General features: G+C 46.8%; 1 protein-coding gene across 2 annotated transcripts in view; it reads left to right on the top strand.

The window, feature by feature from the left end:
* Positions 1 to 440: 440 nt before the first annotated feature.
* The window catches only part of HOPX (HOP homeobox), a 36,296-nt gene continuing 13,026 nt past the window's right edge, over positions 441 to 23,710 (top strand). Inside the window, exon 1 of one of the 2 annotated variants that reach the window (XM_006167702.3) lies at positions 441 to 845. Coding sequence is in view for 1 of the 2 variants with exons in the window: in XM_006167701.3 (XP_006167763.1) it covers positions 993 to 1,054 (62 nt within the window). In the remaining variant the exon portion in view is untranslated. Of the gene's footprint in view, positions 846 to 917; positions 1,055 to 23,710 lie in introns of those variants that run through there. The other variant, XM_006167701.3, reaches the window with a different exon arrangement.

Genomic DNA, 23,710 nt, shown 5'->3' with positions numbered 1-23,710 from the left:
CTGCCGCATCCAGCTAAGAAAATTCAGGCCGACCAGCTGGGCCCGCACACCCACACACGTACCCTTGCCCTTGCAGACGTGTCCACCCAGGGTCACACGAGCCACGGAACACTCTGGCACTCCAGGAGTGCCCCTTCCCATAAGCTGGCTCACAGACCACTCTGTGCCCCTGGGGAATCTTTCAACTCTCAGATAGGAATTTTCTTAACAGAGGACAGGGAGGGGGGAGCAGGAGGAAGGAGAAGGAGGGATGGTAAATGTAGTTTTTGAAGGGGACCTAAAATTGTATCCTTTTAGCCCAGACCTCCCCTTCAACTCTCCTTTTCTTTGGACTTTCTGCGTCTGCAAGAAAACAGCTTTTCACTAGGCGGGCGGTTGTCCAAGCTCAGCTCTGGCACAGAGCCTGTGGGGCTATGAAATCACCACCCAGACCTATGCTTTGAAAATGAGGCCATGCGGAGCCGCAAAGGCCCTTCAGAAGAAGGAGCTGGTGACAGGGTCCAGGGTCCCCTTTCTCCTCCCTTTCTCTCCCATCTGGGGGAAGAGTCTTACTTGGCTACGGAGGAGAGCAGGGATGAGAAAGCGCCGTGAGACTCTGCGTGGCCTCCGCAATAACAAACCTGCATAACCAGGAGAGACGGAACCTGTAACCCGGCATCCTTGCAGGCGGCGTCCTCCTGCCCACGTTCAGGTTTTTCTGGTCCTAGCTGGAGCGCGCACTTGCGGGCGTAAACAAACGCGCTCTCTGCAGCCCGCGTCAGCCAGCCGGGCTATTTAAGCAGGCCGGCCTGGCATCAGCAAACGCGGCTTCCAAACGCTCGCTGGGCTCGCCTTGGCGCTTCTACGTAAGTAACTTTCAAAGGCTTGCGGGCTGATGCAGGGCAGTGGACTGCGTAAAACGCGGCAGTTACTGCGTTTGTCCTTGGGGGGAGGGGAGGCGTGGAGGTGAAATGGAGAAGCGATGGGTGTAACTATGGACCCCTTGCAAAGGGATGAGCCTGGGATTGGGGTGCATTTGGAGCGAGGGGGAGTCCCCTGCGGTCTTCCGTGGCAGGTGAGGTGTTTTTCTTGCTCTCTATTTCTAAAAGACATTTTGAAACCACACTTGTGAAATGGTGCCAGATGCATACGATTTTATCTTTTAGAAGTTGATTTTCGCCACGCTGTGTCCCAGCCTGTCACCCCACATCAGACAGCACAGTTTAACAGTGCATTTTGTGTTCAGTGTGTGTGTGTGTGTGGGGGGGGAGGTAGGACGCATCTCTGGATTGAAGACAGGTGCTCGGTTTCGGGTGCCTGTACTCTGCGCTGCTCCTTCTCGTTATGATCACACGAAAACAAGGAAAATAGTCATCTTGTTTAGGATGAAAGGAAATCCTGCCTCGGGTTGGGAGGAGGTGGAGACCCGTGACTGGGAGTGCAATGGCATCGGGGCACTCAGGGTGGCCTGTTAAGGAAAGTGGCCTAAGAGTCCCGGAGTCCAGGGCGCCACCTCGCATAGCTCAGATGAGAGGGTCTTAAGTGGAATGCGGAGTGTTCCCGGGAGCAGCGTGTCCCCTGGATGCTGGCTGGTACTCTGCGTGGTCGAGCTGCGCTAAGTACAGCTAGGACGGGCAGAGAACCAAGCGGTACCGGAGGTGGGCTGAGGAGGCGGAGGGGCAGATGGCTGAGGAGCACCTTCATCAAATGCGTGTGGGATGTTATGAGGAGAGTGTGTCATTCCTTTGGGAAAAGACTCTAGTGATTAAGAATCTGGCGAAAGCCAAGAATCTTTCCAGATCATTCACCCCGCCCCCTCACCCTCAACCACTCACACCTTGACACTAGTTTTCTGGGCCCGTGGAAGTCCAGGGACCCTACATTAAGACCTTTGGTTCAAGTCTATGTATTAATTTTTAAATCGTAGTAAAGCTGGGGAACCAGCAGAGGTAGGAAGTTAAAATTCCTTTTTTTTTTTTTAAGAGACATTTTTGCTATAGGGCACGTGTACTTGCTGGAGAGATGGAGAGAGACAGAGAGACAGAAAGCGAGAAATCACCCCCCTCCCCCAGGAGATGGTTATGTTGCAATCCCTTCTCCTCCATTCTCCTCTTGAGATTTTGGGCACACACGCACACATGCCCAGTGTGAGTTTTAAGCCACTGGATCTGGTACTCGAACCACAGTTGACTATGTAAGGAATCCAGTGACATAACCACAACACCATCTGCTGGTCCCTAAAATGTTTAATATGGCAGGCACTTCTTGGCCACCAAACTGGAGCTTAGTTGTAAGTTCATAAAGGCCTTATTTCAATTAAGCAAACCATGATTATAGGGTTTCTCTGAGCAAAGATAGGTGAGAGTCAAGAAGAAGAGAAAAGAGGGGCCGGTAGGTGGCATGGTGGTTAAAGGTGCTGGACTCCCACCTAGCTGACCATGGTTCAAGTCCCAGACCTGGTGGTTTGCTTTCTCACTTTCCGTCTCTCTCGTGTGCTCTCTCGTTCTGTCCCTCTCAAGTCAAATTTAAATAAATGAATAAACAAAATAAAATCATTCTTAAAAAAAAAAGAAGAAGAGAAAAGAAAGAAAAGGTGGTTACTGTTCTGGAAGGCCTTGAACTCTAAGTCCAGGGACATAACTAAGAAGAAACCAGGCAAAAATAGTACATACTGTATCATCCCACCTATAAAGTGCTAGAAAAGCAAACTCAGCTGGAGTAGAGGCAGGCAGACCAGTCCTGCTTGGGGAAGGTGAGCTGGGGAGAAGGGAGTTTCAGGGGCTGAGGGATGACCGAGGGGCAGGGGAAACTTTGGGAGAGATGGATCTGTTCGCTTTTGTGACGGTGGTGACCATTGTTTACCCGTGAAGACTGTGGACACGTGCACCCCGGAAATGTGCAGTATTGCACGTCAATTAGGAAACGTTCCCGAGCAATGTAATTCTCCATCGTTACTAAAAGCGGTTCTAAAAATCAGCCTGTGCCATCTACTAAAAGTAAACGGTGAATATTTTTAGAGAATATTAAATTCAATAAATAAAGTCCAGCGACCAGATGTCATGATCACAGACTCGTGGGGTGGGGGGTGCGCAGAGGTCATCCAACATAGCAGTTGTCGGACTTGGAGAACATTTTAAAAAAATGTGCCAGAGGGTGGTGTGCTTGCCGGGGACAGAGAGAGAGAGAGAGAGAGAGAGTGAGAGAGTGCAAGCACTCCCCGGGGCATGGTCACACTGCGATCTCTTCCCCAGTCTTTCTGGATTTGGGGCATGCATGCACATATGTCCGATGTGGGTTTTAAGCCACCAGGTCCAGGACTCAACCCCAATACTTAGTCATATGGGGTCCAGCTGCCTTAACTCCCATGCCACCAGCTGGTCCCTGGAGAACTTTAAAATAATCATCATCGTCATCATCATCAGCGACGGAGCCCCACCCAGATCAGTGAAATCAAATCCTTGGTGAACGGGCCTGGCATGGGCTTCTGAAGCCCCCAGGTGAACCCCCGTGGGCAACCAGGGATGAGAACCAGTGAACCCTAACTTTTCTCTGGACCCATGAGTCCAGAGGGTGGGGCAGCCCCAGCACAGGGTCACTGAGTCCCAGGACAAGGCTGGGCTGGGAGGCTGCAAGTACAGCCTCAGGGCCTCAGAGGAAGAGGACAGGGCGTCTCCTGGACCCTCCAACCACACTTCCGGCTCTAGGAAGGACAGAGCGATCTGCACCTTCCAGGCGACACCTCGGAACCCAGACTCACTCCGGGGCAGTGGCTGGAGGAGTTACTCAGCGCCTCAAAGGTGCGTTATGCCAGGACCGCGCTGCACATGAGAAGGGATGGCGAGGAGGGATGAGTCGGCAGTCAAGCTTCCTTTTGGTCCTGACAGAACATCTGGAGTAAGCAGGAGGATTAGAAGCACTGAAGAGTCTTGGCGGACGCCCCAGACGCTCTGCTCCTCTCGGCTCTGAGGGCCAGCCGAGCTGTCAGTTCAGGGAAGAGCATCAGCTCTCAGCACAGAGACAGACTTTGCACTGCACGGTCTTTTAATTAGGATCTCCAGGCCAGCCCCAGCAAAAGCGTGCATGGTGACATGTGTCTTTGTGACTCTGTCCTTCCTGTCTGACTCTCGCCTCTTCCTTGGCACCTGTGTGGGGGCAGGTGCCAGCGCAGGGGACAGTGTGGGACTCCAGCACCTCACGGGCTCTGCCCTGGCCAGCTAGCCATGTGTGGGGTGGTCTCCCTTCTCCCCTCCAAGCCAAATGCGCCATTTCTGAGACATTCTCTTTGAGCTTTGCTTCTCCATTTCTGGAAAACTAATTAAAGTTATCATGTTAATGGACAATCATTGTTCAATGAGCTAACATCCCTTCCTGGTATATTAAATGGCTTGCAGCAAGATAACCTATCCGGGAGGCTTTGAAATGTTATATAAACCACTTGTATTTTATAGTGGGGTAATAAGGAGAATCAAAGTTTGAGGCAAAGTATTTAATCTCTACGGACCAGAATGACCAGAATTCCAAGCAGCTTCCTGGGGGGAGGTAAGTCAGGATCCTAGGTTTTTGGAGGAAGTCTCCCACTGACAGCCTGCAGTCAGCCGTCTACAGGTGGTGAACCCCACCCGACAGGTTTTTATCCTCTGAATCAGTGCGTTCTTATGTAAATAAATACATTTAAATTTAAAAATTTAAAAACAAACGCACAAATAAATGCATTCCTACTCACCAGAGACAGCTACATTTCCTTTATCTGTCTGCAAAATGCGAAGCCAACTCAAGGTCACTACCTTGGAGACAGAATGTCAAGAATTTCTGATCGTAGGGCCTTTTCAAATGCCTCTGGTTCCCTCTCCAGGGCGGAAGGCTGACCCCGGAGCCTCCTTCCTGTGGGACACAGTCTGGCAGTCGAGGGCAAAGCCCTGACCCCAACCTCCTACCACACCAGTTTCTGGAGCCCAGGACAACGTTTTCATCCCATTAGAAAACCGAAATTGCCGCCCACCAAAGACGGGTGTGGCCGATAGGATGACAGAGCCTGCGGGTGGCTGCAGGAGCCCAGGGCAGGGTGGGGGCAGGAGGAGGAGAGGAGGGTGGAGGAGCTCCAACGCGACTCCCTCGAGGCTGCGCTCTCCAGCTCTGCAGAGAGGACTAGCCTGTTGGCACCAGCGCCGCAGCCAACATGGCTTACGCCACTTTTAATTTAATTTTATTTTTTAGAGATTTTTGCCATAAGGCATGTGTGTTCACAGGAGAGACAGAGAGATAGAAGGCAAGAAGTCATCTCGCAAGGGGAATGGCCATGCTGCAATCCCCTCTCCGTTCTCCTCTCAGGATTTTGGGCACGCAGGCACACACCCCTGGCATGATTTTTAAGCTGCTGGGTCCAGGATTCAGACTGATTGGCCACGTGGGAGTCCAGTGCCTTAGCCACCATGCCGCCTGCTGGGCACAAGTTTATGGCACTTTTCAGAGTGCAAATGGTTTTTCCTGCCACTGAGTATTATCCCTCCCCACCATAAATTTCTTTTTTCTTAAAAAAAAAAAAAAAAAGCGGACAGGTCGCACAGTGATAACATGGGTCGATAAAAGAGACAGAATGTCTTCCTTCTTGGGCGACGTTCTTGGGATAGTTCCCTTTCACCTTTATTTCCACGCTCTCTCCGTGTGGAATGGCTGGGTCCTCAGGGTCACTCGGACAGCGTTTTACAGATGTGCTATGACCTGACCCAGATTAATTTTGGACATTATTTTTTTTAAAGTGCTTTTTTATTTTTATTTATTTTTTAAATAATTATTTATTTAATTTTATTTATTCATCCATTTATTTTTAATTTGGCCAGAGAAAAAGAGGGGAAATGAGAAAGCAAGCCACCAGGTCCAGGACTTGAACCGTGGTCAGCCATGTGGGAGTGTCCAGCGCCTTAACCACCATGCCACCCGCTGGTCCCAATTTTGGACTTTATTGATAGCTCCTTCACATTTAAAAATGCTGAGTGACTGGGGACAGTACACAGGCCTCCACAGACGAAATTGTTGGCAGAGGGTGGCCTGAGACGCAGAGTGATTTTATTTTCACGCCCCTGCCCATTTAGAAACCAACACCAGGCCCGCCAGTGGCATGGTGGATCACAAAAGGCTGACAGTACAGTTCAAGTCCAGGATCCGGCAGCTTGAAAAACATATTGGGTGCATGTGTGTGTGTGCCCGAAATCCAGAAAGGAGGGAAAAATAGAGAAGGGATTTTGGCATGACTATCTCCCATGGGGGAGTACTTTCTCTCTCTTTCTGCCTTGCACGTGCACCCTCTGGTAAAAGAAGAAAAGAAAAGAATAAACCAAACACCTTAAGCCGGTCTTTTACATAGCCTAGTGATTTAGGGAGCCAGATCCCACATGGCCAAGCATGAGTCAAATCCCAGTCCCGGCAGCTTGAAAACACACTGGACGCCTATGTGCGTGTGTGTGTGCGTGTGTGTGTGTGTGTGTGTGTGTGTTCTAAATCCTTGCAGAATGGAGAAATGGAGGAGAAAGGGACCAGCATTTGGCATAATGATTACATCGCTGGGCTCCCACATGGCCAACTGAGGTTCAAGTCCCAGACCCAGAGGCTTTAAACTCACACCGGATTCATGTGTGTGCATGCCCAAGATCCTGAGAGGGGGATGGAGGGAAAGGGGTTGTGGCATGGCCATCCCCCCTGTGGGGGTGATTTCTTGCTTTCTATCTCTGTCTCTGTCTCCCCAGTGAGTGCATGCATCCTATAGTCGATCTGGGAAAGGGCCTCCTTTCCCGTTCTGTAAGATGCTGAACATTCTGTCACTGAACCCCAGTGTAGGCAAGACCTGGCAGAAGACAGCCCAGCCTGGGAGCAGAGGACAGGCCTGGTGGTCAGGAGCCTGGGCCTCCTTTTTCACAATCATGAAAATTTTTTTAAAGAATAATTTTATTTAACTTTATTCATTATTACTAATTTTTAAAAAATTGACTAGAAAGAGACAGAAAGTCAAAGAGTGGGAGAAAGTGAGAAAGTGAGTTACCAGGTCTAGGACTCGAACCATAGTCAGCCATGTGGGAGTCCAGTGCCTTAACCACCATGCTACCTGCCAGCCCCTGTAATCATGGAATTTTAACATGAGAGGGAACTTGAAAGATCAGCTGTCCAGGTGGGATTATTAATAGCACCGCCTTTTGGTCACAGAAATACCTGGTCTGAGCACTAGGCGGTAGGGTCACCTATGACTCGATCCATAAGGCACAGGGTGACGCGAGCTGCCTGGACTCTCAGGAGTCGTCAGTGGCCGAGCTGGAACCCGGGCCTCTCTGAGCTCCACTGAGCCTCTGTGCCAAGTCATTACTCCTCCAGTGACTCGGGTACCCTGTGGGATGCCTCGCAGCCGCACCGCCCAGACCGAGAGCTGGTTTAGTTATGTCAGCTCGTCAGAGAGAAGCCTGGTGTAAATGTTCAGGGTTCAAGGACTCGTTTGTCACAGGTTGAGTTACTCGGGATGGCCTGTGGCCATGTTTGGGCAGTAGCTGAAGGTCTTTTATGAGTGGAGAACCTGGGGACTGAACAGTGGGACTGCAGTAAGCACAGCGCTCTGGGAGGCTGACCTACGCCGGAGGGCTCTGGGTTCACCGGCACACACATGCCTGGGCTCCAGGATAGGCAGAGGCTGGGTGAGTCGTGGCATTAGGACCCGTTAGGGGTGCTGTCTCTCTTTCTCTGTCTCACCCATGGAAGGGAGAAAGCAAGGAAGGAAGGAAGGAAAGAGGGGAGAGGTTGGGCCGGGTGCTCATGTAAATGTGGTGTGGCGGGAGGGGGGCCCTCATGGAGCGGTCCTGGGATGTGAACCCAGGGAGTGAACACACATGCCCTATAACAAATTAAAAGTAATAATGAAACCGAGCAAGGAACCCCTAATGTATTTTCCTAGGGCTCCTGAAATATAAAGTCCATTTGCATTGTAATGGCCCAGAGTAAGGAGTAAGTCTTCAGACTTTGGTTATGATAATGACCAACATGGACCAGGAGTAAGGACCATTTGACCTCTAAAACTCTCACTTAAAGGAAAGAAGGTTTTCCTTTCTTTTTTTTTTTAAATACTTTTTAAAAATTATTATTCAATTTTATTTATTCATTCATTTATTTTTAATTTGACTAGAGAGAGACACAGAGAGAGAGAGAGAGAGAGAGGGAAAGGGAGAAAGGAAGCCACCAGGTCTGGGACTCGAACCGTGGTCGGCCATGTGAGAGTGTCCAGCACCTTAACCACCATGCCACCTGCTGGTCCCCAAGAAGGTTTTCCTTTCAATAGTAAGATGTTTTATAGGCTGGAAACTGCTGGTTGTGAGCTCAAAGACTCCAGGCCAAATGGCTCCAGAAACCTGAATGGAAATTTGATTATCTAAGGCCTCCCCAATCAAGAATGCCCACGAGATGATCACGCCCTCTTGAACCAATCACTGAACTGATCATGCGCCTGGGACCTCTGCCCCAATTTTGTCCTTAAAAACGCATGTGGGGACCATCTTGGGGAGACCGGGTCTTTTCAGCATGAGCTGCCCACTCTCCTTGCTTTGCGCTTTGCAATGAAGCTGTGCTTTCCTTCACCACACTGTGTGCCTATGGCTTGGTATTATAGTGCTTGGGCGAGTGAACCTGATTTGAGTTCGATAACAATAATAATGAATAAAATTAAATAAATCATTTTAAAAATAATTATTTTATTTTATTTATTCATTCATCTCATTTTTAATTCGACCGGAGAGAGACAGAGGGTGAGAGTGAGAGAGAGAGGAAGTAAGAAAGCAAGCCACCAGGTTCCGGAACTCGAACCTCAGTCAGCCATGTGGGAGCCCAGCGCCCTTAACCATCATGTCACCTGCCAGCCCCAGCTTCAGGTGATTTTTTTTTTTTGGAGAGGTTTTCGCTATAGGGCACGTGCGCTCGCCAGACAGAGAGAGACATAGAGACAGAAAGCAAGAAATCACCCCCCGGGGGGATGGTCATGCCGCAATCCCTTCTCCTCCATTCTCCTCTCGGGATCTTGGGCATGTATGCACACGCGCCCGGCGTGAGTTTCAAGCCTCTGGGTCCGGGACGCGAACCGCAGTCGACTACGTGGGAATCCCGCGACATACCCATTACACTAACTGCTGGTTCCCACTTCAGGTGATTTTTGATAAAATGTGACCAAACATGAAAACCCTGCCAGATCTTCCATAGACAACTCTGCTCATACTTTTTAAACAAAACAAAACTCCCCCAAATCCACAGCAGACATAATGAGGCAGGAAATGAACGGCAGTTATTCTACACCTTAGATGGAGATGGATCACAATGGACATTTCTAGGAATTCTTAGGGCCATGATGGATCTGCTTGTGTAGTTTAACCTTTGTTGATATGATTTTATTTCCTTTCTGTGTGACATCTCCCTAAGGAAATATACAAAAACAATGATTTTACCACTTCTAGCCCTTCAGTTCCTTCCAAATGTCCAGTTTATTGGTGCCCAGGAGTGAAATCTGTCTTATAAAAACTTTCCCTGAGAAACTAATGCAGGAAGTGTCTACACTGTACGGTGTATTCCTCACACTCTTCGAGGGTGTAGACAAGCATCCTTGGGAGCTGGCTAGCACTGGGATGTAGGAGGCAGGAGTGAAGGAGGCAAGGGGCCATGGACTCTTTGGACAAAACAAATGTTCTAAGAAGTCTTACTATTCCTGCGGTTGAGCAACATTTCTGAACTATTTTGCAATGTTAAGGATTGTGAAACCTGATGCCTTCGGCAGCTCAGGGGTATACCCTGAGTCATAGCGAAAGCTGGATTAGAACCTCACAATGGTCCCTTGTGTTTATACGGTGCTTGTCATTTGTAGTGCCATTTATGAATGTAATGCGTCTTATTGCGTCCTACAACCACGCCCAGATAGGCACTGGCGTGACGGCTTCAGTGGGAGATGAAGAAAGGGAGGCCCGAAGCCATCAAGTGAGCCGTGCAGAGTCAGGTGGAGAGGAAGAGGGGGCGCTGGCAGGAGTGGCTTCTCCGAATCTCCATCCAGTCCCTTTCTGCAGCGTGATGTCTGACGCTCAGAGACCTGACCCACTGTAGGTTCAGAGCTGTCCCCTGAGCTGGGCTTCCTTGCGTATCCGTCCCTCATCAGTTAGTGTGCGACATTAAGGAGTGTGCGCAAGTGGCATTATTCACCCTCTGTCTGTCCCAGTAGTGAGCACAACTCAACCGGAGAAGCCACGAGGCCCATATCACTGAGCGCCACAGCAACCAGTAGCTGGGATGGTTGGACTTTGGCCTAACTTGGAGTTCTACAGGATTCCAGCTGTATGTCCTTTTATCCGTTACCTAATTGTAGTCATAAAATCCAGACGGTAGTTGGACCATAAAACCTGACTATCGATGAAAGCATGTTTGTGCAAAGTGATCATTTCATCCTCTCAAAGAGTCTTTCCTGGACGAAACACACAAACAAGCTGAGGAGGTTGGGCTTGCTTGTGTTAGATGCAGTACGGTGGCCTGTGAAAGGCCAGCCAGGGGCTTTAAACGGCCACTGCCCTTCACTGTGCAGTCCCGCACGGGCCCTACCTACTGGTTCTCACTGTGGAATTTGGGCTCAGGCAAAAATATTGTAGAACCCACAATGTATTTAAAAAAAAAATCCGTTATAACGTTGTGACCCTAGAATTACAAATGAACGACCCTTTTCATATACAGGCATTAGGAATGAGAACATTTTTAGAAAGAAGCTCTTATTTATTTATTTATTTATTTGAAGAGGTTTTTGCTACAGGGCGCGTGCGCTCTCCAGACAGACAGAGAGAGACAGAGAGATAGAAAGAGAGAAATCCCCCCCCAGGGGGGATGGCCATGCTGCAATCTCTTCTCTTCCATTCTCCTCTCGGGATCTTGGTCACGCACGCACACGTGCCCGGAGTGAGTTTAAGCCACTGGGTCCGGGACTCGAACCACAGTCGACTACATGGGAGTCCAGAGACATAGCCATTATGCTAATTGCTGGTCCCTCTTATTTTTAATTTTTATTTGTTTGTTTATTTAGAGAGATTTTGGCTATAGGGCACATGTGCTTGCTGGAGAGACAGAGAAAGTGAGAAATCATCCCCCAGGGGGATGGCCATGCCACAATTTCTTCTCCTCCATTTTCCTCTCAGGACCTCAGCACGCCTGCACACACACCTGGTGTGAGTCTTTAGCCAGTGAGTCTGGGACTGGAACCAAGGTCCGCTACATGGGAGTCCAGCAACGTAACCATTACACCATCTGCTGGTTCAGAAACTCTCACGTTTTAGCCTTCTAAAGTGATTGTATGGCTACAGAGCAATATGAATGTTTTATTGACTTGCTTCTCAATTATTGGGTTGTTGGAAAAGTCAGGACACATTTTTGCACAGAAAATTATGTCATGACTTCTCTGATAACCCAGTATCTATATGTGACTTATCTTTATTAACATTTTTTAAATGCCAGGTCAGTTTCTATCATCAGCATTTCAGTTACTGCGTGTCCCCCTTCCACACAATGAACACAATGCCTACCCTGTGTTCTCCTGAGCTGATTGCTAATTAATGCTCTCCTGAACAAAACATAATTAGGGTGTTAAATGAGCAACCAAAAATTAATAACATGTTCCAAAATATAAGCAGAATAATTATCATCTGCCATTTTTACTTATTTGGGTCATTTTGCCTTGCTAGGAACTATTTAGAAAGTTAATCCTGGGGCTGGTAGGTGGCGTGGTGGCTAAAGGTACTGGACTCCCACATGGTTGACCAAGGTTCAAGTCCCTGACCTGGAGGCTTGCTTTCTCACTTTCTCTCTTTCTCTCTCATTCTCTCTCTCACTTTGTCCCTCTCTGGTCAAATCAAAAATAAATAAATAAAGTTAAATAAAATGATAACTTTTTTTTAGAGGGTTTTGCTATAGAGTGTGTGCACTCACCAGAAAGACAGAGAGAGACTGAGAGACAGAAAGTGAGAAACCACCTCCCCCCAGGGGGGATGGCCACACTGCGATCCCTTCTCCTCCAGTCTCCTCTCGGGATCTTGGGCACGCACACACATGCACCCAGCGTGAGTTTAAGCCACCAGGTCCGGGACTCGAACCATGGTTGACTACGTGGGAGTCCAGCGACATAGCCATCACGCTAACTGCTGGTCCCATAAAATAATTGCTTAAAAAAAAAAAAAAAAGAAAGAAAGTTCATCCTTTGTTACTTGCATTCAGGCTTAGTAGTACAAATTCTCTTCAGGCTTCATGGGTTCTCTAGGAAATATTAAGCATTTCCCCCATAGCAGAAATCTACTTGCTTAATTTATCGGTGTAATGGGGCATCAGATGTTTTTAAAATGAGATGTGATCCCTCTGTTTACTTCCCAAATCTGAGCCTTCCTGTATGATCTGGTTGGAAAAGCTCATGACTGTGCCCTGTAGAACTCTCTGGGACATGCTGTTTTTGTCCCTCTGTTTGGATTTGATCATAGGACTGAGCTCTGTCAGAGAAGCATGAATACTCAGACTTACTAAGCATTTGTACGACCGATCGACAACCCCCAGGGCAGGCAGAGGCCTGACATTATCCCTCCTACCAAACATTTCTGCCCTACATATTCAGCCTGCAATGGAAGCGAAAGGTCAGGAGAGTGGAAGCTGCCCTACACCTTCCTGCCTTTAACCACGGAGCTGCAGCTTTCTTCAGAATCAAAGCAGCCTTCTGTTCATGACCGTGGTCAGCTCTGCGCTGACCTGCCCTCGAACATCCTGACAGATCTCATGTCGCTACTGTCACGGCAGCACACACGCCTAAACTCAACAGGGACCTCTGTGTGACCCCGCACCTACGTGAGAAAGTCCACATTTCACTTACAATAAGGGGACCAGACGCCCAGGTTCACCTGGGACCCTTTTGATTGTTTTTGTAACTTGTGATAACGCTTGTGCCCTCACCAGAGAGAGACAGAGAGACAGAGAGACACAGAGACAAAGAGGCAGAGAGAGAGAACCCCCAGGGGATGGCCGCACCACAATTCCTTCTCCCCTATTCTCTTCTCAGGACTTTGGGCATGCATGCACGTGTTTTCTAAGTCGCAGGGTTGGGATTCGAACCTTGCAGCTGGCTACGTGGGATCCAGTTACCTTAATCGCCATGCCGCTGGCTGGCCCTGGGATGCTTCTGCTGTACAGAAGTGTCCTGGTGAATTATTAAGAGCCCATTTACTCTTAAGCATTCCAGCTGGATGACGAAGAGTAGGGTTACACTCATTTCACACAGACTGAATATTAAAACCACCCTGGCTCAGAACGTTTCAGAGACCCCTCGGCTGCCCTTTGAAGTAAGAACTAGGCACAAAGTACTTAGCGAGTCTGAGACAGCCCAGACTGAGCCTCGGTACTGTCCTTTCTGAGGTCCATGACATCAGTAAACTGTCGGCGAGAAAGGCCATCCATTTAAAACCCAGGTCATTCTGTCAGAATTTTAGGAGAAATGATCTCAGAGGCCGTCTGGCCCAACGCCTTCACTTTTCTGGATTAAGAAATAATTATAACGCTTATGGAAATGTAGGTGTCATTTTACACTTTTATAAAGAGCTGTTTAGGGACCAGCCAATGGCGTAATGGTTACATTGCTGGACTCTCGTGATTGAGGTTCACGTCCCGGACCCAGCGGCTTGAAACTCACGCCAGGCCCATGTGCTTGTGTGCCTAAAATCCCTAGAGGAGAACGGAGGAAAAGAGGCTGTGGCATGGCCATCCCCCCCCCAGGACGTGTTTCTTGCTTTCTGTCTGTCTCTTCAGTGAGCATATGTGTCCTATAGCAAAAATTTCTCTTAAAAAAAAAAATATTGGGACCAGCAGTTAGTGTAATGGCTATGTCGCTGAACTCCCATGTAGCTAAAGTTCAAGTCCCAGACCCGGTAGCTTAAACTCACTCTGGGCACGTGTGCGTGCGTGCCCAAGATCCCAAGAGGAGAACGGAGGAGAAGAGATTGCGGCGTGGCTATCCCCCCGGGGAGTGATTTCTCGCTTTCTATCTCTCTGTCTCTCTCTGTCTTTCTGGTAAGCACACGCGCCCTATAGCAAAAGCCTCTACCCCCCCCCCATAAACAAAGAATGATTTAATTTAACTTATTGTTATTATTTAGTTTGTTACAGGGCTCGTGTGCTCACAAGAGACAGAGACAGAGACAGAGAGAAAGTGAGAAAGCAAGCCACCAGATTTGGGACTCAAACCATGATCGGCCATTTGGGAATCCAGCGCCCCAATCCACCACACCACCTGCTGGCCTCCCTCTTACACTTTTTCAAGTTCTTCCATGAGCTCCAGCTACTGGATCACAACTGGAGAAAATAGACAAAGAAGAAAGTTCTCAGCCACATTTCAGAAACCCACCTGACTTGCCCGTGCTCAGCGCTCACACCAGTCCGGCTTCCTGTTTTTATTTATTATCACAGACATAAAATGCATCCCCTACACATCATTTATCCACTCGAGGTACTCAAGCATTCCCTCCGTGGTGCTACTAACGTGGAAGCTCCTTGTTTTTGTCTCTTGCTCTCATTTATTTATTTATTTATTTCTCCTACAGGGTGTGTACGCTCACCAGAGAGAGAGGGGAAGTAAGAAATCTCCCCCTGGGGGATGGCCCTGTCACAATCCCTCCCCCTGCATTCTCCTCTCAGGATTCGGGGCACTCACACAAGCACATGGCATGATTTTCAAGCCACCAGGCCTAGGTCTTGAACCACATTGCCAGCCATGTAGGACCCAGCTCCTTAACCTCCACGCCACCAGCTGGACCTCTGTTTGTCTTGGTTCTCAGCGACTAAGGGTTTTGGTCAGCAACTGAACTGCTCTGGACGACAGCACCACAGGGCGGCTGGCTCCCGGAGCCTATGCATGAAACCGTTCTGGTCCCGCCTTCCTTATGAGCGAGCTAAGCGGAAAATACCTCTGGCTTGTTCTTTATCTCAGTTAGCCATAGTCGCAATTCTGTCTCACACCAGAACTCACCATCCTCCTTCTTCCTCCGGCTCACTTTTTCTCTTCATGTTCTCTATTATGCAAATTCAGCTCTAAAGACGCTGCTTTTGCTTTTGTATCAAGATAAAGCAAAGCCATACTTTTCTTTTTTCTTTCTTCTTTTTCTTTTTTAGAGGTTTTTGCTATTGGGCGCGTGTGCTCCCCAGAAAGACAGAGAGAGACAGAGAGACAGAAAGTGAGAAATCATCCCCCAGGGGGGATGGCCACGCCGCAATCCCTTCTCCTCCATTCTCCTCTCGGGATCTTGGGCACGCATGCACACGCGCCCGGCGTGCGTTTTAAGCCACCAGGTCCGGGACGCGAACTGCGGTGGATACGTGGGAGTCCAGCGACATAGCCATTATGCTAACTGCTGGTCCCAAAGCCATACTTGTCACAGTGAAAATAAATGATATTCTAATCCTGTATTATGTTCAATCGACATGAGTCAATAAAGATTCACCAGGCACTTAACAATGTATCAGGGACTATTCTAGATACGTGGGACACATCATCATGCTATAAACCTCTATAATCCTCAAAAATTCCCAGAAAACCCTTTTTAAAAAAAGATTTAATTTTATTTATTCATTCATTTATTTAATTTGACCAGTGAAGGCAAGTGAGAAAGTAAGCCCCCAGGTCCAGGATTCAAACCATGATCGGCCATGTGGGAGCGTCCAGCACCTTATACCATGCCACCTGCTGGTCTCCTGAAAACCCCTTTGATACGTGCACCAAAACTTCATTTCCTTAAGCCATACTTTAATTAAAATTGATTTTTCTAAGCTTTTGCTTTAAAAATAAATTCTTTTCCTTCAGAATTATTTAATTTTATTTATTGTTATTATTATTTTTAATTTGACCAGAGAGAGAGAGGGAATTGCAAGAGAGCAAGCCACCAGGTCTAGGAGTGGAATCCCAGTTGGCCACGTGGTCTCCAACCACTGCCACCTGCCGGCCCCAAGAAATGCTTTCTTACATATTTTACTAGGATATTTCAATGGCTTATTTTTTTTTTTTTTCAGCTACAACTATGTACCATTTTAGTCACACCCCCTTAGGTGGATTGGCTTGCGATTCATCTACAATTTATAATCTCTTTCTCGAGAAAACGTTTTCTAAATTCCTAGCAATCATTGTAGAGATGGACCTTTCAAGAAACAACTTGTTTACAAAATGGAGACCTCCCATAAGGAGTTTATGGAAATGGGATGACCCTCTTTTGTTCGTCCGTTTAGTTCTAATAAGGTAGATTAAACACTACTGATTTCATAGCACAAAGCAGCAGCCTGTGGTTGGGGTCAGTGGAATGGTGGTTAAGGCACTGGACTCCTACATGGCCAGCCACAGTTTGAGTCCCAGACCTGGCAGTTTGAAAACCACACTGGGCACATGTGCATGCATGCCCCAAATAGCAGGAAAATGGAGGAGAAGGGATTGCAGCCTGAGCATCCTGCCGGGGGAAGAAGGGGCGATTTTTCACTTTTCCTCTCTTTCTCTAGCGAGCACACATGCCCTATGGCAAAATATTTTTAAAAAGGAAGAAGTGTACAGTGTTATTGTTTTTTTCCCATTTTCCAATGTTTCTATATACAAGGTTAGAACTCGAATCGGTCTATCAAGGAAAAGAACTCAGTACGTATGTAAAGAACTCTGATTGGGGCCAGCAGGTGGCGTGGTGGTTAAGGTGCTGGACACTCCCACATGGCTGACTGTGGTTCGAGTCCCACACCTGGTGACTGGCTTTCTCACTTTTCCTCTTTCTCTCTGTGTCTGTCTCTCTGATCAAATTAAAATAAATGAATGAATAAATAACAAAAAATTAAAAAGAAATACTTCTGAGGAAAAAAAAAGATCTGTCTTAAAAGAAAAAGAAAGAATTCCATGTCTAGGGTTAACTAATGATTCATTCACTCACTGCTCGAAGTCACTCACAGACATTCTTCCTCCATTAGCTTTACAGAATATCTTCTTGTTTTCTGTAAGTGGCTACAGAAAGTCTGGAGTGTGGAGACTTGTTCCAACAACAGTTTCAGGAGGTTGCTTGATCAAAACAACAGAACGCTGTGCTTTTAAGGATGAAGTGGTAGCAATTGTCCCTAAGCTCCAGCTAGTCTGGGTGAAGTCACCTTTTCTCTCCCATTCTTCTGGATGCTGTAACTTTTCTCATTTGTACACCACATCATTCACATAATGTCATCTTTCAATGATGTCTGCACCGATGAAAGAAGAACGGGTGGGGGAAGAAAGCCCGTGTGGCGGGTGGTGCTGGTGGGATGAGCGGAAATCACTGTTTAATCCGTGTAGCTGGGTCCCAGCCATGTCTGCTCACCAGAAGTAAACGTGCCCCAGGGAGGGAAGCTCCCGGACTGGCCCATCCACAGGGGAGCCAGGCAGGCCCAGGGCACTGCCCAGCCCTGCCCCTCACGGCACCGCCCGGCCTTGCTGCCCCTGGGACTGTACCCACCTATCAAGGCTCTTCTGTCTTCCTGGCTGCTCAGGACCAAGAGAAATACAGTGTGCTGATTAAGAATGGAGACGCAGAAGGCAGACCTTCCGGGTGTGTGTCCCTGCCCTATCATTTACTAGGTTTGTGATTTCAGGAAAGTTGTTTAGGCATGGGCTTCAAAAATTCCACGGGAAAACGATGGACTTAAAGTATGAGCTTATTTCAGTGCAAAAATTAAATTAAATCCATGCATAATAATAGTTTTTTAAAAAATAATATGCATACATCTCCTTCAGAAAGGTAGATAACCTTCAGTCTCCATCAGTGTCCACACGAGTAAAAGGAAAATGATAACAGAGCCCATCACATAATGGTGCGATTCCTCCCATGATTAAATGATGAGCATATCTGAGGCACTTAGCACAGTGCCTGGCGCATGCCAATTACTCGTGAACCTGCTGCTGCTATTGTTACAAAGACAGGAGTGGGGGCCAGCAGGTGGTGGAGTGGTTAAGGCTCTGGACTTCCACATGGTCGACTATGGTTCAATGATCAGACCTGACAGCTTGCTTTCTCACTTTCCCCCTCTCTCTTGTCTCTTTCTCTGACCATAATGAAAAATAAATAGTTCTTTAAAAAAATAAAAACAGGAGTGATATTTCTGCGTAAGTTTTAACCATAGGAGTCAACTCTGTTATTTGGGGCAGTGAAGACAAAAGATAGAGCAGCATTAGAAAGTTATACATTTTTCCCAACTTTACGGGAGATCATCTTCTGTCTCCACCAGGGTCCAGTGCCTTGCCCTAATTATTGAAAACACTGAGCATCTCTTCTGAAAGTATGTTCTCACTCAAGTCATGCCTAATGCCTTGCTCAGATTCTGTTAATAGACGTCTAATGAGCACCTTTTAAATGCCAGACACTCCTACTGAATGCTGGAGATTTAAACGTATAGGGGATGATTGTCCTTCACAGGAGAGGGTATCCTTTAGTTAGGGGGAGGATAGACCCATGAACAAGTGCTTTCCAAAACAATTTCAAGTTGGTTATTATTCTCAAAGGTCAAGACGACTTCAAAAAATCTCCTCAGCAGTTCATAGAACATTGGTTTCTGCTTATTATTAACTTTACTCACTATTCCTCTTCTGTCCTATTAACGTCTCCTTGTAAATAACTAGAGGAATCCAGGAAAACCCATGAGTACAGACCAAAGCACAACATAGAAAGGCTTGACGAGAAAATGTGTTTAAGAAACCACGTTCCCCTCACACACTTTCTAGTCTTGAGATTTGGGGATGCATCTTGTGATAAACAAAGTCAGTGTTTCATTTTGAAAAATGGTTCTATTTTCGAGGCCAGCAGATGGCGTAATGGTTACGTGGCTGGACCCCTATGTAGTTGACCATGGTTCGTGTCCTGTCTCCAGTGGTTTGGCACTCATGCCCAGCATGTGTGCATGTGTGCCTAAGATCCTAAGAGGAGAATGGAGGAGAAGGCATTGTGGCGTGGCCATCCCCCCAGGGGGTGATTTCTCGCTTTCTGTCTCTCTGTCTCTATTTTTCTCCAGCGAGCACATATGCCTTATAGCAAAAATCTCTCAAAAAAAAAAAGAAAAGAAAAGAGGTTCTCATTTCAATCATTGTGGTTTTTTGTTTCATTTTTAGGTTTTTGCCATGGAGCGCATATGCTCACTGAAAAGAGATAGAGTGAGAAAGAAAGTGAGAAAATCCCCAGGGGATGGCCACGCTGTAGTCCTTTCTTCCTCCATTCTGCTCTTGGGACTTTGGACACGCATGCTCAGTATGATCCTTGAGCCTCTGGGTCCAGTACTCGAACCACGGTCTGCCATGTGGGAGTCCAGCACCTTAACCACCATGCCACCTGCTGGCCCCAGAATTTTACATTTTTAAGACATGAATTAACTTCTGAGAAATATGCGACCTGTAGCAGGGCTGAAACATTGAAAACTAAACCCAAAATGACACCTCGACCTGATAAACTTCGAGAGACAAGAGGTAGGAGGGACGGTTTGGTGCCTGGCCGCAGCTGGAATGATAATTCAGTCTAGCTCATCTAGTCAGGTGCAGCATGTTCTAGGGGAACACTGTGCTGGCTCGTCATTGTGAGCTAGCAGATGGGTCTGCGTGTGCCTGGAGCTGTCGCACTAGGTCCAAAGAGCTCCAACCTTCCAGGACAGACCTGAACGATCCCCCAAATTATCTTCGCTTCAATTTTCACCTGTGAAATGAAGACAGAACACAATTTAAAAGGGGAGACTTTATTATCTCTGCGGCCTAATGTCAGACAGACATTAGGGCTTCCTTTTTTTCTCTTAATTTTTTTTGGGGGAAGGAGGTTTTTGCCATAGGGTGCATATACTCTCCAGAAAGACAGAGAGAGAGACAGAGAGACAGAAAGCGAGAAATCACCCCCCATGGGGGATGGCCACACCTCAATCCCTCCTCCTCCATTCTCCTTTCGGGATCTTGGGCACACATGCATCCGCACCCAGCGTGAGTTTTAAGCCACCAGGAATGGGACTTGAACCGCGGTCGACTACATGGGAGTCCAACAACATAGCCATTATGCTATCTGGTCCCCATTAGGGCTTTCTAAAAAGAGATGCACGGGGCCAGCAGATAGCACAGTGGTTACGTCTCTGGACTCCCACAGAGGTGACCAAGGTTCAAGTTTTGGAGTCAGTGGTTTGAAAATCACACCCAGTGAGGACTCGTGCCCAGGATCCCAGTGGGAGAATGGAAGAGAAGGGATTGCAACATCTTGGCCATCCCCCCTTGGGCTGATCTCTCACTTTCCCTCTCACTGTCTCTCTCCTCTACCTCCAGCCCCTCCCCCAGTGAGCACACAGTGCCCTAAGGCAAAAACCTGTGTTTGTTTTTTTTTTTTTTTTTTTTTTAAAAAGGAGTCACCCAGCCAGTAGGTATGGGAATGAGGCTGGAGGGGCCTCCGGAAGCTAGCAATGGCCCAGGACACACTGGAGGTCTGCGGTCCCCACCGGAGTTCGTCACTAACGCGATAAACAGGCGGTGGTTACACTCGAGCACTCAGACCTAACCAGGTAATGCTGTGATAGCTCTGAGTTCCTGACATGGACAGAGCATAAGAATAAATCTGGAAACACGGATCCACCTCCCTGCTCCTGAAACCATGAAACGCTGCCTCTGCTATAGCTAGAAGAAAATGTGGTACTCCAGGTCTTCTGATCATATAGACACGCTAGTTAACCTTTCTCGATGACAGAACAGGACTAATTCCGAATTTGTTTCCTAAGAGGATTGTGAGAGAAATTAAAGTAACTCTTATCCACCTGCTTTCGAAGTGGAGCGCATGGAAATCCTGACTGCGGCCCAGACATTCGCGCGCGTGGCCTACTTCAGACCCACAGTCGCGCACGCTCTGTCTTCTACCCTTTCTGTGCATGTCTGAGTCCCTCTGCTTTCCTCAGTGTAGATCCATCTCTGTGCTTCTCATTTGGAGACAATGATATACTTACTTTTTGAGGGGAAGAGGGGCTCAATAACAGATTTGGCAAGGTCAGCAGGTGGCATGGTGGTTAAGGGCACTGGACTCCCACATGGCTGACTGCGGTTTGAGTCCTGGACCAAATAAACTCAGATAAAAATAATTATTAAAAAAAATAATAACAGATTTGGCTAACACATTTTTTAAGTGCAAAATCAAGTCCTCACTCCCAGGTGCTCTGTAGAAGGGAAAATGGTAACATTTTTAGCATGATTCATACGAAAGATTTCAGTAATTAGTTTTCCATACATTTGGGCTTTTGTTCTTTTTTTTTTTTTTTTTTTTTTTTTGTAATGTTCTTGGTAACCAGTGGAAATAACTGTAGCTTGGAGACAAAAAAAAAAAAAAAAAAAAAAAAAGACGTCAATTCCCCTTCTGGGATGGAACAGGAAATACTTTTACACAGTAAATAGTAAACATATGGAACCTTTTAACCCCAAGAAGTCAAACAGCCAGCAAACAAAGATCATTTCAAGTAGATTTAGATACTATTTATGGATAAAAAGAATAGACAACTGTGGCAAAAACTGAGGTTGACAACCGTTCACAAAGATATGGAGCCAGAGGAATGCTCTACCCGGCTGGTAGGAGGGTAGTTTTGTTTTACCCCTGCAGAAAACGGGTTGCTAAATTATTGTAAAGAGAAGCAGCCCCGTACCCTACGAGCCAGGACTCCTACTCTCGCACATATCCTAGAGAAATCCTCCGAGGGGTGCTTCCTGGAGGCCATCTTCCTAACAGGAAAAAACTGGAAATAACCTTTGGAAAGGAAAAAAAAAATCAATAAATTAGAGTATATTCACAAAATACAAACAGCTTCGAATATGAATGGATTCTCTACATGCAGAACATGGATGCATCTTGAAAACGATACTGAGTGTAAACACGTCCCAGAATTATTTATAGCATGATGCCATTTTCATACAACTAAAAACCAAAAAGACAAATATTATTTTAGGAATCCATTCAGATGGGATAGAACTAATTTTAAAAGCACAGTGGTGATTAATACAAAATTCAGAGTTGTGGTCTCCTCTGTGGACAGGCCATCAAAGGGATAGGACTGGAGACAAATTTTAGGTACTGCTTGGTTTTGGTAATGTTCCCATTGTTATATTGGGCGGTGTTTATTTAATTGATGCCTTATCTCTTATAGGTATACTATTTTTATCCTTTTGAAACCTAAGAATGTTCAGTGGGAAATAAAATAATCTACAACGTAGACTTGGGAAACAACTCTATACTTTTCCAGACAGTGTTATTTGGTTCCAATAATCAAGTAGAAACCTCGGGACAAGGTGGACCCGGTCTGATTGAGGATGTGTTCTTTTAATTAAAGAAAAAAAAAGATGTTTTTTTTCCAATTTCAAAGTAGTAAATGTTTATTATAGAAAATTTAGAAAAGCAGAAAGATATAAGGAAGAAAAAAAGTATGCCATCCATAGTCACACTTTTTTTTTTTAAAAAAAGAATTATTTTAGTTAACTTTATTTATTTACTTACTTATTTTTAATTTGACCAGAAAGGGACGGGGGGGGGAGTGAGAAAACAAGGTGCCAGTTTGCTTTTCGAACCAAGGTTGGCCGTGTGGGGGTCCAGTGCCCCTGGCCACCACGCCACCTGCTGGCTCCCATAGTCACACAATCTTGATGTAATTACTTTCAGCATGTTGTAGTTTGCTCCAGTTTCCTAAATAGGGTTGGAATCAATATACCATCCTAAAACGTATTTTCCTATTTAGATTTGGATTCTTGCATCTCTAAAGACAGCAATGACATTTATGTGTATGTGATGTACCCAGAGTCTAAAATTCAGCTTTATTTTATATGAAATAGATTGTCTACATAAACAGCAACTTAGATGTTAGCATTTTCTCAATGAAAAATATAGGGAATTAGAAGACAAACTGGAGGTTGCCAAACCTTCTCCCCTGTAATTTTTGTCCTCTGAGTCAATGACTGCAAAGGTGTGATGGTGTGGGAGGAATTTTTCTTTTGATGATCTGTTATCTTAAACTCTGATCTTAACACAAGGAACACTTCCTTTGATGATTTTTAAAGGCATTCTAATTTCTTTTTTTGAGAGATTTTTGCTATAGGGCTTGTGCACCTGCCAGAAAGACGGAGAGAGACACGGAGAGACAGAAAGTGAGAAATCACCCCCTGGGGGGATGGCCACACCGCAATCCCTTCTCCTCCATTCTCCTCTTAGGATCTTGGGCACGCACGCACACGCACCCGGCGTGAGTTTAAGTCACCGGGTCCGGGACTCCAACCGGGGTTGACTACATGGGAATCTAGCAACGTAGCCATTACACCATCCGCTGGTCAAGACCCACTGCTTCCAAAGACCCATCCCTTCTCTTGGGAAATATCCATACATCATTTTTCTCAGGATAAACAAAATGTTTCAGGAGCTTATTGCTTCCATACAGGAAGTTCATGATCAATGCGTAATAGAAATACAGGCTGGCTGGGACCCGCAGGTGGAGTAATGGCTAAGTTGCCGGACTCCCATGTAGCTGACCACAGCTTGAGTCCCAGACCTGGTGGCTTAAACTCACGCCGGGCGCATGTGCGTGTGTGCTCAAGATCCAGAGAGGAGAATGGAGGAGAAGGAATTGCGGCGTGACCATCCCCTCTGGGGGGTGATTTCTCACTTTCTGTCTGTCTGTCTCTGTCTTTCTG

This window comes from Tupaia chinensis, unplaced genomic scaffold, assembly GCF_000334495.1.
Source record: "Tupaia chinensis unplaced genomic scaffold, TupChi_1.0 Scaffold144982_1, whole genome shotgun sequence".
Taxonomy (NCBI): Eukaryota; Metazoa; Chordata; class Mammalia; order Scandentia; family Tupaiidae; genus Tupaia; species Tupaia belangeri.
This window is presented reverse-complemented; position numbering and strand designations above follow the sequence as displayed.